Source organism: Arachis ipaensis, chromosome B2 (assembly GCF_059453495.1).
Source record: "Arachis ipaensis isolate K30076 ecotype BB chromosome B2, ASM5945349v1, whole genome shotgun sequence".
Taxonomy (NCBI): Eukaryota; Viridiplantae; Streptophyta; class Magnoliopsida; order Fabales; family Fabaceae; genus Arachis; species Arachis ipaensis.
The window spans coordinates 68705019-68723289 of NC_142437.1; the positions used below are offsets into that span (position 1 = coordinate 68705019).

The following is an 18271-nucleotide window of genomic DNA, read 5'->3' on the forward strand; positions in this document are numbered from 1 at the left end:
TCCATTCGAACTTCTGTAGCTCCAGAAAAGCTCTTCTGAATGCAGGTATGTTAGATCCGAACAGCATCTGCAGTGCTTTCTCTGTCTCTAAATCAGACTTTTGCTCCAACTCCTTAATTTCAGCTAGAAAATACCTAAAATTGTACAAAAACACAAAAACTCATAGTTGAATCCAAAAATTTGAATTTAACACTAAAACCTATAAAAACTCAATAAAAACTCAACAAAAATTACTAAAAACTATATGAAAGTGATGTCAAAAAGCATATAAAATATCCGCTCGTCAGTTGCCAATACTTGGCTAACCTCCTCATCATTGATGTATTCTCTTGCCGCGTTCTAGATCTCTTGCATGGTCCAGACGGGCTTGGTAGTAAGGTGTTTTCTGAAGTCTTCGTTTAGTAGTCCATCCGTGAAGCACAGACTGGCTACCGAATCGATCAGGCCGTCGATTTTCAGGCATTCGTCGTTGAATCTATCCAGAAACTTCCTGGTCGGATCCCCAGCCTTCTGGGTGATATCCAATAGATTGATCGGGTGTTTAGCCTTGGCGATGCGTGTGGTGAACTGCGCTAAGAAAATGTGAGTTATATCTGAGAAGGCCGTAATGGACCCCTGCGGAAGCGCGTTGAACAACCGTATCGCGGGGCCTGCTAACGTTATCGGGAAAGCTCGGCACCTCACTGCGTCACCCACACCTTCGAGGTTCATCCTGTCTTCAAAGGCCATCAGGTGTTCCTGGAGGTCTTCGGTCCCGTCATTCCTCAAGTCCGTCGGCTTGTCAAAGTGTTTCGGCAGCCGGACTTTGAAGATGGAGGGGGTGAAAAGGGGTTGCTCCCATGATAATGGGGTCCCGTCTTTTCCTTCCCCCGCTTCTCCAGGTCTCTCCATGACCTTTTTTTCTTTCGGGGGGTGCAGCAGAGAGTCCGAACGTGGGTCTCTGCACGCTCGTTGTCCCTCCTAGGGTTTCTTCCACAATCCTCTGACGTTCAGGTGGGAGATCAGGTGCGAGACAGGCTTGGGCGATTGTCCCTGTTGTGGGAAGGACACTATCGGTCTCTCGTGGCTAGTTCTCGTTCCAAGTTCTGCATCCTATGCCTAAGTTCTTGCATGATTTTCAAGTTCTCATCCCTTGTTCCCCCGAAAGGACGCCTTTCGGGAGATCTGGAGTGCTGGTCTTCTCGTCGGGACAGTGGCCTCGACTGTTCGCGAGAGGCGGCTGCAGAGCTTACCCTGTTTCTCATGCGGGCTCCTCCCTCCTCCCAGAGCTCCTCTGACGGCGGAAACAACTCCATATCCACGCCAGGTCCCCACAGACGACGCCAATGTTCGTCTGTTCGGGCATTCGGTCGGTCGGGTTGAACTGGTATTGGAGCAGAGATTCAAAGGGGTTTGGACCTGGGCGCGAGCTGGGATGCTGGAGGAAGATGCTTGCTTGGATTAGTGGGGTGACGATGTGGTGGGGCCACCTGCACGGACTCCGACACTCTAGTCAGTATCTGTACAAAAGGTGGCTATTAAGGTTAGGATAAGTGAGTACCTCTGGGGAGGGATAGGTCCCTCCCCTTTTATAGTCTGTACTCGGGTGGGTCCTTTGTAGCTAGGCCCACCTTCCTAAAAGCTTTTGCTAGCTGTATAGGTACCACGTGGATGAGGAGATGATGTGCGGGTCACCTCCTAGTTCAGGTCAAGTGACCCGTCGGATCGGCCGTTCATCTCCGAACCTAGATCGCTGGTGGACTAGGCCAGAACAACTTAAAAATTTAATTATTAAATATTTATATTTAAATATTTAAATTATTAATATATTTTATTTTTTATTATTTCAATATACATTTTATCCAATGTACCGATGTGCGTGCATCTTTATTGTTATTTTATTTTGAAGATATAAAATAGACAGATGTAGTGACGCCATCTTTCATGAATAATTTTAATACTCTACATTAAATCAAAATGATCAGGATCTATTTATTTATTTAAATAAATAAATAAATAAATATGTTAATAAATTAATAAATAGTCGTAGAAGCAACGAAGGAATACCAAGTGAAGAAGCTTACGTCTTTCTGCATTATCGCTCCTTTGAATTGGTTCATTTCCCAATCGAAAGGATCACAATCACGATTTCCCCAAACATGGAGAAAGCCATTAACCGACAGAAGGTTCTACTTCACCATCTCAATCCTTCCTCCTTCAACGTCGACTCATCTTCATCTTCATCCATCTTTGTGAGCTTCAATCCCATTCCCTTTCCAATTCTTTTTATTTTTATTTTTATCTCGCGCGTTGTTCCTATCGCCACCTTTTTTTTCGTTTATTCCATTTTTAATAGCGTATGTGAATTTTGGCTATTTTTGCGACACTTGATTTCTCCGATTGATTATTTCTGCAAATTATTTGTAAAAGGTTTTCATTTTGCATCCATGTCTGTTTATTGTAATTTTAATTTGAGTAAAGAGCTAACCGATCTGTAAAGCTCGGAAAAGATGGGAATATTGACCTTAGTTCTTTTGATTTTACCTCCACTCTATTGAAGTATTGATCCAAGGTTGATGCTACTCACTTTAAACAAGCGTTCGGTTTAGAAGATTCTAGCATTTGAGTCTGTTATCTGTGCAGGTTGTAAATCTAGAACAACCTTTTGTTATTTCTGCAATAATTTATTCCCTTGATTGATTACTAGCTATCTTGAAAGAAACCGCGGAAACGCTATGCTTGAAGAAATTAAGATATGGATATGTTAGGATACTACGATACGGGATAATAAATATATATCATGTCATAAAATATATAAACTTGCTATAAAAAAAAATTGCTAATTTAAGTATCTTAATGGGGTATATTATATAAATACTTAAATGTGTTTATTTATTTGTTATTCTAGAACTTTCATACATATGAGAATAATATTTCAGAAAAACCTAAATTAAAATTTATAATATATAAGTAGGAGTATCTAAAATTATCCAGTACCAGTACAGAGTAGACTTTTGAAAGCTTCCATTCAACATAGATTTTTGGATCAGAATTTTCAGAATCGTTTGTTTTTAAAAATTAGCCATATGATACGTTTGCTATATCTGGTTTTCTTGATTTGTTCTTAGCTCAAAAATCTTATAAAATGTTCTTTTTCTATAAGCTTGCTCATGTACTGTGAATTAAACTGATTATGGTATTTTTGTGTTTGTTTGTTGAACATTGGATCAAATAGGCTTCAGTGTGTCTTGCCGGGGACAGTGCTGCTTATCAAAGGACTGGTGTATTTGGGGATGATGTTGTAATTGTGGCGTAAGTTCAACTCTTAGTCAAATTAAACATGTTATTTTAATGAATAGTATTTACGTACGAATATTAAACATCAATGTTGGAGTGAATTCATGGTTTATTGATCCTTCTTTGAATGCGAATATTTACCTATTTGCAGAGCATATAGGACTGCCATATGTAAGGCTAAACGTGGTGGTTTCAAAGACACCCCTGCTGATGATCTACTAGCTCCTGTTTTGAAGGTTTGATATTCAATTTTTATTTTTATTTTATTTTACCTTTTCACTTTAGAAATTTTACATGTTATCCTAAACATGTTGATTATGTACGTTGACTTTGTACCTTGTTCACATTCCAGTCTGTTAAATGTGACCATTTACATGAACATGATTTTGTAAGGCTTTATTGTAGGCTGTAGTAGAGAAAACCAACTTGAACCCGAGTGAAGTTGGTGACATTGTTGTGGGTTCTGTATTGGCACCTGGTGCTCTAAGAGCTACAGAATGCCGAATGGCTGCATTTTATGCTGGTTTCCCTGGTATAGGTCTTTATGTTTTTGAATTTGATAAATGATTGTGGTTTAATATCTTGACATATGACAATTATTTCTCCTATCCAGAAACTGTCCCTGTTAGGACAGTTAATAGGCAATGTTCATCTGGGCTTCAGGCTGTTGCTGATGTAGCTGCATCTATAAGGGCTGGGTTCTATGAAATTGGTGAGGATATATCAAATTATTTTGCACGTCTTATGAGTGCTGTTACCTTTTTGGCACCTTTTGTTCATGACTTACTGGCTTTTCTGTGTAGGTATTGGTGCTGGTTTGGAATCTATGTCAACTAATGCAATGGGATGGGACGGAGATGTCAATCCTAAAGTATTATTTTCCTCTATTCTACCACCATTCTCCAATTTTAGTTTCTGGAAAACCTCTTAAATGGCTACAAGGTGCTGATATATTATACTGTGTTGATAGGTAAAACAGTTTGAGCAAGCCCGAAACTGCCTTCTTCCAATGGGGGTTACCTCTGAGAATGTTGCACAGCGTTTTGGGGTGTCAAGGAAGGAACAGGATCAGGCTGCTGTAAGTTGAATATACCTTTTGGTGCAATATTATGTTCCCTTGCTTTCTCTTCTCTCTTTTTTTTCTTGGGGTTAAAAGAACACTCTTTAACTGAGTTTTGCTAAAAAAAAAAAAAAAAAAACAAAATTTGTAGGTTGAATCTCACAGGCGTGCAGCTGCTGCTACTGCTGCTGGAAGATTTAAAGATGAGATTATACCGGTTTCCACCAAGGTATTTGCTGTTTCAGTGCATGGCTAATCTATGTTTAGAGTTTTAGCCCTAAATGAACTTTTCCCCCCAAAACAGATTGTGGACCCCAAAACTGGTGATGAGACGCCTGTGACCATTTCCGTTGATGATGGAATTCGACCTAATGCCTCAGTGGCTGATCTTGGAAAGCTCAAACCTGTGTTTAAGAAAGATGGATCAACTACTGCTGGTATAATAAGATAATTAAAGTTAATAGTTCATTTTCTTGAATTATATTTGATACTTTCACTGCTTGGTCGCTTGATTTTAGGTAATTCGAGCCAGGTGAGTGATGGTGCTGGGGCTGTTCTACTGATGAAAAGGAGTACTGCAATGCAAAAAGGACTACCCATCCTTGGCGTTTTCAGGTATTCAATCGGTAACATAGAAGTTATGATCCTTCACAAAATTTGTATGCGGATTTCAAATTGGAATGTGCATGTCCATCAATGAATACTGGGCAATAGATTTTCAAATATGATGTACTCCAGAAGTGAAATAACAAAACAAAATAATTAAAAAAAAAAGAAGTGCCTTGTTTTAATCTGAAGAAGATTATTTTCTTGATTGTTATGCAGGTCATTTTCTGCAGTTGGTGTTGATCCTGCTATCATGGGTGTTGGCCCAGCTGCTGCAATTCCAGTTGCTGTAAAGGCTGCAGGTCTAGAGCTTGATGATATTGATCTTTTTGAAATAAATGAGGTACTATAATTGTCACTATGGATCAATGGGCTAAACAATATTGCGCTCTCACTTCTTAGCTCCATTTGTGTATATTCTTAACTTGCATGGTTTGCATTTGTTCAGGCATTTGCTTCCCAGTTCGTATATTGCCGCAACAAGTTGGGACTTGATGCTGAAAAGATCAATGTTAATGGTGGTGCAATGGCCCTTGGACATCCTTTGGGTGCAACAGGTATATACCAAAAGTTCCACCACAATATTCCTAAAGCTGCAACACCATTGCTGATTAATAAAGTCTAACTTGTCATACTCCTTGGCCTGTGATTCTGCTGATTTATAAGAAATTTATCTTTATGTGAACACCATCTTTTGTCATCCTTGTGAAGTTCACAAACCAAAACTCGATTGTTGTTTCTTGTACTTTATGACCTGTAGTACTGGACATTCTTATTATTTTGCAACTTGTTACTTGTTCCAGGTGCGCGATGCACTGCAACGCTGTTGCATGAAATGAAGCGCCGCGGAAAGGACTGTCGGTTTGGAGTCATTTCTATGTGCATAGGTACAGTTCCTTTGAACATGCATGCATGTGTGTACCCATTGTGCCTGAATACTGCATTGCAGGTGATAATGGCTATTTTTATATTTTGAGCAGGAACTGGAATGGGGGCAGCTGCTGTCTTTGAGAGAGGTGATGGTGTTGATGAGCTAAGCAATGCGCGAAAAGTGGCCACCAACAACCTTCTATCGAAGGATGCTCGTTAGAAATTAGTTACTCCATCGTCGTTTGATTTGGTGATCTTTAATTAAAAATAAAGCCTTGTTTTGTGATATTGAAAATGTCATCACTTGAAGAAGGATTTAGTCCTTTATATTCTTAATAGACGTGTTATTTTTATTTTTTAGACTTTACCTGCAAAGTCACTATAGTTTAGAAATATTATTGTATTGAAAGGAAGGGCTCAAGGAATAGAATTTGTAACGAGCATTCGGTGCATGGGACAAAGCTATCACCCATAAGCATAAGTTTTTATTAAATCTTAGTTTAAATCTACATTAATAACTTATATTAAATCTGCACCATTAAATTATCATGGGATATGTATTTGAGTTTCGATTTTGGAGGAAATGGCTTTTAATTTCTTTAGCTCTAAAACAAGAATTTGTAAATACATCCCAGATGTGATACGAATGACCGAACTTAGGTCTGTTTGCAGTCCGCAGAATAGAAGAACTTTCACTAATGTAATAGAACTAAACAAACTTCAAGTACCGTCTCTATTTTGTTTCTTTTTTTTTTTAGTAATGAATGACTTCATAGCTTCACTAATTTATTGAAAAGGAAAATGTGCTATTAATACTCTACTAGAGGGTGTTAACTGCAGGTCGGGTTAAAACAGTTAGTTGATTTTTTTTTTTTTTTTGGCGTCCAACAGTTAGTTGATTTGATATATGCAAGAAATGTTAACAAAATTTTGTGTAGAAATGGTTAAGCATAACAGTTCAACTATACATTCAAGTGTTTTTGACAACCAAGTCTAATAAAATTTGTCTAAACTCAAAATATATCATTTTTCGTCTGTCTCCTCCTCCTCCTCCTTCTTCTTCTTTTGTTATTATCACCAACAACAACATTTTGCTAATATTTTTATTGGTTCTGATTTTTTTTGATGCCATCATTAAATAATTTCGCTTCGTTTTTTAGTTTATTTCGATTCATTTATGAATTAATTGAGGTTCACTTGATGCTGCTGATAAGTATTGACCAAATTTTTTAACAAAGAAGAATGAAATTATTTATTATCACTTTATTCAATTGCCTTAGATTCCACTCTATTCCATTCAATTAGTTCAGATTTGAACAAGTAGTAAAAAAAACTCAATCATCAACAAAAACACAATTCATTTCTGCATTCAAATGAATCTCAATTAAACTAAGAAATGAACCGAAATTATTTAAGGAATAAAAAATTTGGTCAATACTTATCAACAAGATCAAGTGAGCCTCAATTAGCACACAAATGAATCGAAATTAGTTCAGATTTAAACAAATAGTCAAAAAGACTCAATCATTAACAAAAACACATCGAATTCATTTCTGGATTCAAATGAACCTCAATTAAACTAAGAGATGAACCAAAATTACTTAAGGAATACAAAATTTAGTCAATACTTATTTGTAGCATCAAGTGAACCTCAATTAACACACAAATGGTAAGAACAAAAAATAATTAATCGCTTAATTAAAATAATTTAATTGCCCAAAATAGGTTCAAAGATTTAGAATGTTAATTAGAAAATTTAAATATGATATTTGAACTCAATAGATTTTCTGAGTTCGAAAATGTAATTTTCTGCAGAAAATTGCGTAAAAAGGCGTATCGGTAAATTAGCCGGCAGTACCGACTTAAGTCTGTCCGGTGCTGCATGGGAATAATAAAAACGGTAAAAAAACTTAGAGAAATAATTAAAGTTGAAAACCGGGCGCTAATTCTAAAGGTTTGGCCCAATTTTGGGCCAAACAGACAAAAAATGTTAACAGGTTGGATCGGGTCCAAATTGGGCCCAAGCCCAATACATATAAGTTCACTAATGGACCCAATTCAGCCTCATAACACACTTGAACATAACCCTAGCAGCTGCATGGGTTGAGAGAAAAGGGATGAAGAACACTATTCATCTTCTCCTTCTTTCTCTTGTAACTTGAGCTACGACGCTTTGATTCGCGAACGGTTTGCTGCCACGCGAAACTCTCGTCGAGCTCGTTAGTTTTATCTAACCAAAGTGGTAAGATTTTCGAAAATCCTTAACCAGTTTTCATTTCTATGAAATTCAAAATTTTATTTGGTTTTTGAGAGATTTTTGTAATTTTGGGTGTTTAGGTACACTCTAACACTTGGTTGCTATTGGATTTTTTCTCCAAGACTATTGGGTAAGGTAAGAATATCTTAAACCCTTATGAATTTATGATTTCGGTAAAGTCTAGGTATTAATTATGATGAATTAATTGTTTATAGCTTGGAATTTATGATTATTGGAGCTTTTGGATTGTGTATGGTAGCTTGATTGAACTTGGAAACTTGTGGAAGCTTGGTTGGGGTCAAATTTTGATATTTGGTGTATATTGGGAATCGACCAAAGTATGGTTTCGGTTTCCTCTATGTAATATGTAATATTTTTGGACACTTAGACTAGTAGACCTTAGGATAGGATTGGATCGATTGTTGATAATTGTTGAAATGAGGTTGTTGTTCATAAATGGTGTTGATTTTTGAGTTAATGTTGCATGATGTTGAATTATTGATGTTAAGCTATGATTGGTAGTGGGTGACTATTATGATGATGATGGATGGTAAATGATGAATTTATGTATGAGAAATTATTGATGTTTGATGTTGTTGCATATTGTTTGAGAGATTAATAATTGGAATGATGATTAGGTGTGAAAATAATGAAAATGTGAATGGGTAGGTTGTGCAATGAATTGGAAGATATATGAATATAATTTAGATACATTATGACAGGTTTGGATGTAGAGAAATTGGTTTTGAATTGAGAGACTTGGTAAAATTGAGTTTTTAAGGCTTTTGGTAAAAACAGATTTTGGGCCAACTTTGGCGGATCATATCTCGAGCTATAGTTTTTTAAATTGATTGAATTTTGTATCAAATTAAAGATAATTCAAAGAGATTTAAAACGGTATAGATTTCGTAGAAATTAGAATTTTGTAGAAAAAGATATTATCGTTGGAAGTTGGTATCAAAAATCTGAATTCTATGATGTTGCAGAAATTGTGAGTTTTGGTTTGTGTGCACACGCACACTGTTGTGCGCATGCTCCAAGCAGGGGCCATGTTTTTACTTGTGCATACGCACACACTGGTGTGTACGCACATACAGGGATATGCCTACTATTGAGAGCATTCGCACACTCTGGTGCGCACGCACACACTGCGAAATTTACAAGTTGTGCGTACGCACAACATCATGTGTACGCACAAGTTGGAAAAACTCCTCTGGGCGTGCGTATGCATACCCTTATGCGTACACACACTGCTCTGTTTTTCAGTGAAAACCATTTTTAGTCGTTTTACCTTTCTCGACAAGCTTATAAACTTCCGTAACGCTTATCTAGGATGTTTTAACTTATTTTTAGGCTTTGAAATATAGAGAATACCCTAAGTAAGTTTAATTAGATATTTTCTGGTAAAAAATTTAGAAGACGGAGACTTAGGTTTCTGAATTTTGTAATTAGACCGTTGAAGTACTATGTGATGATAAGTATGATGAGCTACAAAAATTAAGAAAATTGGAAATGTTTGTGACGAGTCCCAGACTCGAAGATAAATGAGAAAGATTAAATACTTAAAGTGATCACTGATGGAATATATAATGATTTATACTGATGTTGTTGAGACGCTATGCACCTGGCAGGGACGGTAGGTTAATTACGCCTATTAAGGTCGCAACGGCGGCATAATGGCGGTGGTTAGTCCCGCTTACATTGAGATGTGGGGTCTGTGGCTAAGTATCCCGCTCGCATCCTTTCGAAATCACAAGAGTGTGCGTGGGTACTATATCCCTGGACCGTGTGCCGGACATGATATCCCTGGGGGTACCCATTTTATTCGTGACCAAAAGGCGACATTTCCATGGAAATGTGTTGGGTTGGCAATTGAACCGATAATGTAATATCACATGTAATAGGGTAGGCATTCATCATGTACATCTTCATTATGGTTGCTTGCTTCGTTTACTTGCATAATATGCCTAATTGTATAACATGCTTAAGTGCTTCTTGATTTACTTGCTATACTTGATAATTATTTGTGCTTTACTTGTATGAATTACTTGTGTTTTTTACTGGGATTGAGGAGGTTCAGTAGGCGGTGGCGATGGAATTGCATGGCGGTTAGGCTGGCGAAGGCTATGGGATAACAGTGTAATGTTAGATTAGAAATCCCCTAAGATAGTTTACCTGTTTAAGGATTTATTTATTTGTTTTATTAGCTTGAATACTATGCTTGATGTGAAGTTCTAGGATTGCCTCTGGTATCCCGAAATCTTATATCTTACATTACTGGGTACTGTTACTATACTAAGAACCTCCGATTCTCATACCATATTCTGTTATTATTTTCAGACGCAGGTCATAACCCACCTTGGTGAGTTACGTGATGGTGATAAAGCGAGGATCCTTATCCCTTTTTGAAGTCATTTTGGTTATTTTGTTTAGTACTCTCACTTTGTAATTTATATTTGCCTTAGAGGCATACTTTGAGAGAGATATGTTGTATACTGTTTTAACTTTCAAAACTCTATATGTCTGTATATAACTAGTCGGCCTAAACTCTGCGAGCTGAGGCTAGTATCTTATGATTATTATACTCTTATATCTACATACGCCTTATTATCTTGTATCTATATCTTGTACCCTTATGCCTTTAGCTTCATGTGAACGTTTTGCGCTTTTGAAACTCTGCATTTGAGCCTATTTCTTCATCGGACTTCTAGAATTACTATTTCTTTATATATATATATTATTGTATGAGCTTTAGAATTGTCGTGACCTTTAATTATCCTTTGCTTTACGACATGAGGTAAGGTTTAAGGTAATTAGGGTGTTACACAAATAAACCAAAATAAATTAATAGACCGAAATTATTTAATGATGGAAATAGAAAAAATCAGAACTAATAAAGATATTTGTAAAATATTGGTGTTATTGGTGATGATGTTAACGAAAAAAAAAAAAGAAAAAGAAAAGAAGAAAGAGGGGGAGGAGGAGAAGGAGAAGGAGAAGGAGGCATGTAATTTGAAAAGTTGTTATAATAACTTAGTTAAATTTGGTTAAGTATTTTGCTTGAATGTAGAGTTTTATTGTAAGTATAAATAGTAAGTTAGAACAACAAACATTATTGTATTATTTTTAAAGTGCTAAGTAACAAATCCATAAGTTGTAATATATTTTTGTATCTTTCTTTTAATATTTAATGTATTTTTGAAATTTTTTTTTGTATTATACTTGTTCTGAGGGTTATCTGAAACTGGGTTGCTTTTGCGTCTGAACGCGAGGCCCAAGCTCTTTTAAGGGCAGTATCTGACTTCTATTGGTGCCAGATACCGTCATCCGAGTTCATCGTGAGGAGGTGAGGGGTGGTACCTGCAAGGGACTCCGATGCTTAAGTTATCAAGAGTTTAAACAGGTTTTTAGTAGATTGGGTCATGAATATACCTAAGGGTGTCAGTATATTTATAGTAGAGTAGATAACCACCTTTTATAGTAATTCCACCTTTGATGATGGATGGTCGTTCCCCTTTCCTAAGAAAGTTGTTGAGATCTCCTTTCTAGATAAGTAGGATTTTGGGGAGTTAGTTACTTATTTAAATAGATAAGATTGAAGTCCTGTCGCCGCGCCCAACCTCTATCAAAGTCGGATAGGTGTAGGCAAGATGGGATCTTCTTGATGGACCTTTATTTATTTGGATCTGACTTTATCTTTGGGTCAGAATATGAACAATACTATTATATATTTATAAATTTTATCAATAATAAACAAGGAAGGATTACTCAGAGAAAGAAATCCTAAAATAATTTGAAAACGTAAAAATAAAAGTGATGATAGATCTTATAGGTCTTTGTATTTAAATAATTTTATCAATTCAAATCAGGATACAGAAATTTAATTTGTGTATTTAGTTGTATTTTCATGGTCATAAATACAGAAACAAAATTTACAATATTTTGTGGGTATGCCAGTGAAAATGTGAGAAATTTTGAGTCCCTATTTTAGAATTTGGATCCTCGAAATTTTAAATTTGTACTTTAGAGGATAAAATGTGATCTTTTACCCTTAAATGATTTTTCTCTCATATTTATTCTTGATCCTACCTATAAAATAAATGATGAGAGATCACAATTTATTTTTAAAGTGAAATTCAAACTTTAGAGAATCCAAATCGTCATTTTTAATAGCAGTCCGCAGAATAGAAGAACTTTCACTAATGTAATAGAACTAAACAAACTTCAAGTACCGTCTCTATTTTGTTTCTTTTTTTTTTTTAGTAATGAATGACTTCATAGCTTCACTAATTTATTGAAAAGGAAAATGTGCTATTAATACTCTACTAGAGGGTGTTAACTGCAGGTCGGGTTAAAACAGTTAGTTGATTTTTTTTTTTTTTGGCGTCCAACAGTTAGTTGATTTGATATATGCAAGAAATGTTAACAAAATTTTGTGTAGAAATGGTTAAGCATAACAGTTCAACTATACATTCAAGTGTTTTTGACAACCAAGTCTAATAAAATTTGTCTAAACTCAAAATATATCATTTTTCGTCTGTCTCCTCCTCCTCCTCCTTCTTCTTCTTTTGTTATTATCACCAACAACAACATTTTGCTAATATTTTTATTGGTTCTGATTTTTTTTGATGCCATCATTAAATAATTTCGCTTCGTTTTTTAGTTTATTTCGATTCATTTATGAATTAATTGAGGTTCACTTGATGCTGCTGATAAGTATTGACCAAATTTTTTAACAAAGAAGAATGAAATTATTTATTATCACTTTATTCAATTGCCTTAGATTCCACTCTATTCCATTCAATTAGTTCAGATTTGAACAAGTAGTAAAAAAAACTCAATCATCAACAAAAACACAATTCATTTCTGCATTCAAATGAATCTCAATTAAACTAAGAAATGAACCGAAATTATTTAAGGAATAAAAAATTTGGTCAATACTTATCAACAAGATCAAGTGAGCCTCAATTAGCACACAAATGAATCGAAATTAGTTCAGATTTAAACAAATAGTCAAAAAGACTCAATCATTAACAAAAACACATCGAATTCATTTCTGGATTCAAATGAACCTCAATTAAACTAAGAGATGAACCAAAATTACTTAAGGAATACAAAATTTAGTCAATACTTATTTGTAGCATCAAGTGAACCTCAATTAACACACAAATGGTAAGAACAAAAAATAATTAATCGCTTAATTAAAATAATTTAATTGCCCAAAATAGGTTCAAAGATTTAGAATGTTAATTAGAAAATTTAAATATGATATTTGAACTCAATAGATTTTCTGAGTTCGAAAATGTAATTTTCTGCAGAAAATTGCGTAAAAAGGCGTATCGGTAAATTAGCCGGCAGTACCGACTTAAGTCTGTCCGGTGCTGCATGGGAATAATAAAAACGGTAAAAAAACTTAGAGAAATAATTAAAGTTGAAAACCGGGCGCTAATTCTAAAGGTTTGGCCCAATTTTGGGCCAAACAGACAAAAAATGTTAACAGGTTGGATCGGGTCCAAATTGGGCCCAAGCCCAATACATATAAGTTCACTAATGGACCCAATTCAGCCTCATAACACACTTGAACATAACCCTAGCAGCTGCATGGGTTGAGAGAAAAGGGATGAAGAACACTATTCATCTTCTCCTTCTTTCTCTTGTAACTTGAGCTACGACGCTTTGATTCGCGAACGGTTTGCTGCCACGCGAAACTCTCGTCGAGCTCGTTAGTTTTATCTAACCAAAGTGGTAAGATTTTCGAAAATCCTTAACCAGTTTTCATTTCTATGAAATTCAAAATTTTATTTGGTTTTTGAGAGATTTTTGTAATTTTGGGTGTTTAGGTACACTCTAACACTTGGTTGCTATTGGATTTTTTCTCCAAGACTATTGGGTAAGGTAAGAATATCTTAAACCCTTATGAATTTATGATTTCGGTAAAGTCTAGGTATTAATTATGATGAATTAATTGTTTATAGCTTGGAATTTATGATTATTGGAGCTTTTGGATTGTGTATGGTAGCTTGATTGAACTTGGAAACTTGTGGAAGCTTGGTTGGGGTCAAATTTTGATATTTGGTGTATATTGGGAATCGACCAAAGTATGGTTTCGGTTTCCTCTATGTAATATGTAATATTTTTGGACACTTAGACTAGTAGACCTTAGGATAGGATTGGATCGATTGTTGATAATTGTTGAAATGAGGTTGTTGTTCATAAATGGTGTTGATTTTTGAGTTAATGTTGCATGATGTTGAATTATTGATGTTAAGCTATGATTGGTAGTGGGTGACTATTATGATGATGATGGATGGTAAATGATGAATTTATGTATGAGAAATTATTGATGTTTGATGTTGTTGCATATTGTTTGAGAGATTAATAATTGGAATGATGATTAGGTGTGAAAATAATGAAAATGTGAATGGGTAGGTTGTGCAATGAATTGGAAGATATATGAATATAATTTAGATACATTATGACAGGTTTGGATGTAGAGAAATTGGTTTTGAATTGAGAGACTTGGTAAAATTGAGTTTTTAAGGCTTTTGGTAAAAACAGATTTTGGGCCAACTTTGGCGGATCATATCTCGAGCTATAGTTTTTTAAATTGATTGAATTTTGTATCAAATTAAAGATAATTCAAAGAGATTTAAAACGGTATAGATTTCGTAGAAATTAGAATTTTGTAGAAAAAGATATTATCGTTGGAAGTTGGTATCAAAAATCTGAATTCTATGATGTTGCAGAAATTGTGAGTTTTGGTTTGTGTGCACACGCACACTGTTGTGCGCATGCTCCAAGCAGGGGCCATGTTTTTACTTGTGCATACGCACACACTGGTGTGTACGCACATACAGGGATATGCCTACTATTGAGAGCATTCGCACACTCTGGTGCGCACGCACACACTGCGAAATTTACAAGTTGTGCGTACGCACAACATCATGTGTACGCACAAGTTGGAAAAACTCCTCTGGGCGTGCGTATGCATACCCTTATGCGTACACACACTGCTCTGTTTTTCAGTGAAAACCATTTTTAGTCGTTTTACCTTTCTCGACAAGCTTATAAACTTCCGTAACGCTTATCTAGGATGTTTTAACTTATTTTTAGGCTTTGAAATATAGAGAATACCCTAAGTAAGTTTAATTAGATATTTTCTGGTAAAAAATTTAGAAGACGGAGACTTAGGTTTCTGAATTTTGTAATTAGACCGTTGAAGTACTATGTGATGATAAGTATGATGAGCTACAAAAATTAAGAAAATTGGAAATGTTTGTGACGAGTCCCAGACTCGAAGATAAATGAGAAAGATTAAATACTTAAAGTGATCACTGATGGAATATATAATGATTTATACTGATGTTGTTGAGACGCTATGCACCTGGCAGGGACGGTAGGTTAATTACGCCTATTAAGGTCGCAACGGCGGCATAATGGCGGTGGTTAGTCCCGCTTACATTGAGATGTGGGGTCTGTGGCTAAGTATCCCGCTCGCATCCTTTCGAAATCACAAGAGTGTGCGTGGGTACTATATCCCTGGACCGTGTGCCGGACATGATATCCCTGGGGGTACCCATTTTATTCGTGACCAAAAGGCGACATTTCCATGGAAATGTGTTGGGTTGGCAATTGAACCGATAATGTAATATCACATGTAATAGGGTAGGCATTCATCATGTACATCTTCATTATGGTTGCTTGCTTCGTTTACTTGCATAATATGCCTAATTGTATAACATGCTTAAGTGCTTCTTGATTTACTTGCTATACTTGATAATTATTTGTGCTTTACTTGTATGAATTACTTGTGTTTTTTACTGGGATTGAGGAGGTTCAGTAGGCGGTGGCGATGGAATTGCATGGCGGTTAGGCTGGCGAAGGCTATGGGATAACAGTGTAATGTTAGATTAGAAATCCCCTAAGATAGTTTACCTGTTTAAGGATTTATTTATTTGTTTTATTAGCTTGAATACTATGCTTGATGTGAAGTTCTAGGATTGCCTCTGGTATCCCGAAATCTTATATCTTACATTACTGGGTACTGTTACTATACTAAGAACCTCCGATTCTCATACCATATTCTGTTATTATTTTCAGACGCAGGTCATAACCCACCTTGGTGAGTTACGTGATGGTGATAAAGCGAGGATCCTTATCCCTTTTTGAAGTCATTTTGGTTATTTTGTTTAGTACTCTCACTTTGTAATTTATATTTGCCTTAGAGGCATACTTTGAGAGAGATATGTTGTATACTGTTTTAACTTTCAAAACTCTATATGTCTGTATATAACTAGTCGGCCTAAACTCTGCGAGCTGAGGCTAGTATCTTATGATTATTATACTCTTATATCTACATACGCCTTATTATCTTGTATCTATATCTTGTACCCTTATGCCTTTAGCTTCATGTGAACGTTTTGCGCTTTTGAAACTCTGCATTTGAGCCTATTTCTTCATCGGACTTCTAGAATTACTATTTCTTTATATATATATATTATTGTATGAGCTTTAGAATTGTCGTGACCTTTAATTATCCTTTGCTTTACGACATGAGGTAAGGTTTAAGGTAATTAGGGTGTTACACAAATAAACCAAAATAAATTAATAGACCGAAATTATTTAATGATGGAAATAGAAAAAATCAGAACTAATAAAGATATTTGTAAAATATTGGTGTTATTGGTGATGATGTTAACGAAAAAAAAAAAAGAAAAAGAAAAGAAGAAAGAGGGGGAGGAGGAGAAGGAGAAGGAGAAGGAGGCATGTAATTTGAAAAGTTGTTATAATAACTTAGTTAAATTTGGTTAAGTATTTTGCTTGAATGTAGAGTTTTATTGTAAGTATAAATAGTAAGTTAGAACAACAAACATTATTGTATTATTTTTAAAGTGCTAAGTAACAAATCCATAAGTTGTAATATATTTTTGTATCTTTCTTTTAATATTTAATGTATTTTTGAAATTTTTTTTTGTATTATACTTGTTCTGAGGGTTATCTGAAACTGGGTTGCTTTTGCGTCTGAACGCGAGGCCCAAGCTCTTTTAAGGGCAGTATCTGACTTCTATTGGTGCCAGATACCGTCATCCGAGTTCATCGTGAGGAGGTGAGGGGTGGTACCTGCAAGGGACTCCGATGCTTAAGTTATCAAGAGTTTAAACAGGTTTTTAGTAGATTGGGTCATGAATATACCTAAGGGTGTCAGTATATTTATAGTAGAGTAGATAACCACCTTTTATAGTAATTCCACCTTTGATGATGGATGGTCGTTCCCCTTTCCTAAGAAAGTTGTTGAGATCTCCTTTCTAGATAAGTAGGATTTTGGGGAGTTAGTTACTTATTTAAATAGATAAGATTGAAGTCCTGTCGCCGCGCCCAACCTCTATCAAAGTCGGATAGGTGTAGGCAAGATGGGATCTTCTTGATGGACCTTTATTTATTTGGATCTGACTTTATCTTTGGGTCAGAATATGAACAATACTATTATATATTTATAAATTTTATCAATAATAAACAAGGAAGGATTACTCAGAGAAAGAAATCCTAAAATAATTTGAAAACGTAAAAATAAAAGTGATGATAGATCTTATAGGTCTTTGTATTTAAATAATTTTATCAATTCAAATCAGGATACAGAAATTTAATTTGTGTATTTAGTTGTATTTTCATGGTCATAAATACAGAAACAAAATTTACAATATTTTGTGGGTATGCCAGTGAAAATGTGAGAAATTTTGAGTCCCTATTTTAGAATTTGGATCCTCGAAATTTTAAATTTGTACTTTAGAGGATAAAATGTGATCTTTTACCCTTAAATGATTTTTCTCTCATATTTATTCTTGATCCTACCTATAAAATAAATGATGAGAGATCACAATTTATTTTTAAAGTGAAATTCAAACTTTAGAGAATCCAAATCGTCATTTTTATTGACGATGCATGCGAAAATGCACCCAACATTATTTAACATTTTCACCGCTCCTACAAGTGAAAATGTGTGTAGATAGTACATACGTGAGTGACTGTAGTTAGTGATAATTTTAAAGCGAGTGACTTCTTATGATGACCGAATTTATACACTCTCTTATATGCCTTTTTCACCCATAAATTATTTAAAGAAACAACACAAACACAAATTATTGTAAATTTTTGCATTTTTTCATATATTATTTTTTACATTTTTGCTGGCATAGCCAAAAAAA

At 35.2% G+C, this 18271-nt stretch overlaps 2 protein-coding genes across 2 annotated transcripts; one reads left to right on the top strand and one right to left on the bottom strand.

The window, feature by feature from the left end:
• Positions 1–339: 339 nt before the first annotated feature.
• On the bottom strand, positions 340–891 carry LOC148574271 (uncharacterized). Its single transcript, XM_088505877.1, has one exon. The coding sequence runs from the start codon at positions 889–891 to the stop codon at positions 340–342; it is 552 nt and encodes a 183-aa protein (XP_088362003.1).
• A 1108-nt stretch (positions 892–1999) lies between these two features.
• Positions 2000–6396, top strand: LOC107625293 (3-ketoacyl-CoA thiolase 2, peroxisomal-like). The gene is made up of 14 exons (XM_088506340.1): positions 2000–2231; positions 3215–3291; positions 3428–3512; positions 3682–3808; positions 3890–3988; positions 4080–4147; positions 4247–4354; positions 4488–4565; positions 4641–4773; positions 4855–4951; positions 5162–5285; positions 5391–5499; positions 5746–5829; positions 5923–6396. Exons 1-14 carry the CDS (start codon positions 2139–2141, stop codon positions 6030–6032), a joined length of 1392 nt encoding a protein of 463 aa, XP_088362466.1. The 5' UTR covers positions 2000–2138; the 3' UTR covers positions 6033–6396.
• Positions 6397–18271: the final 11875 nt, after the last annotated feature.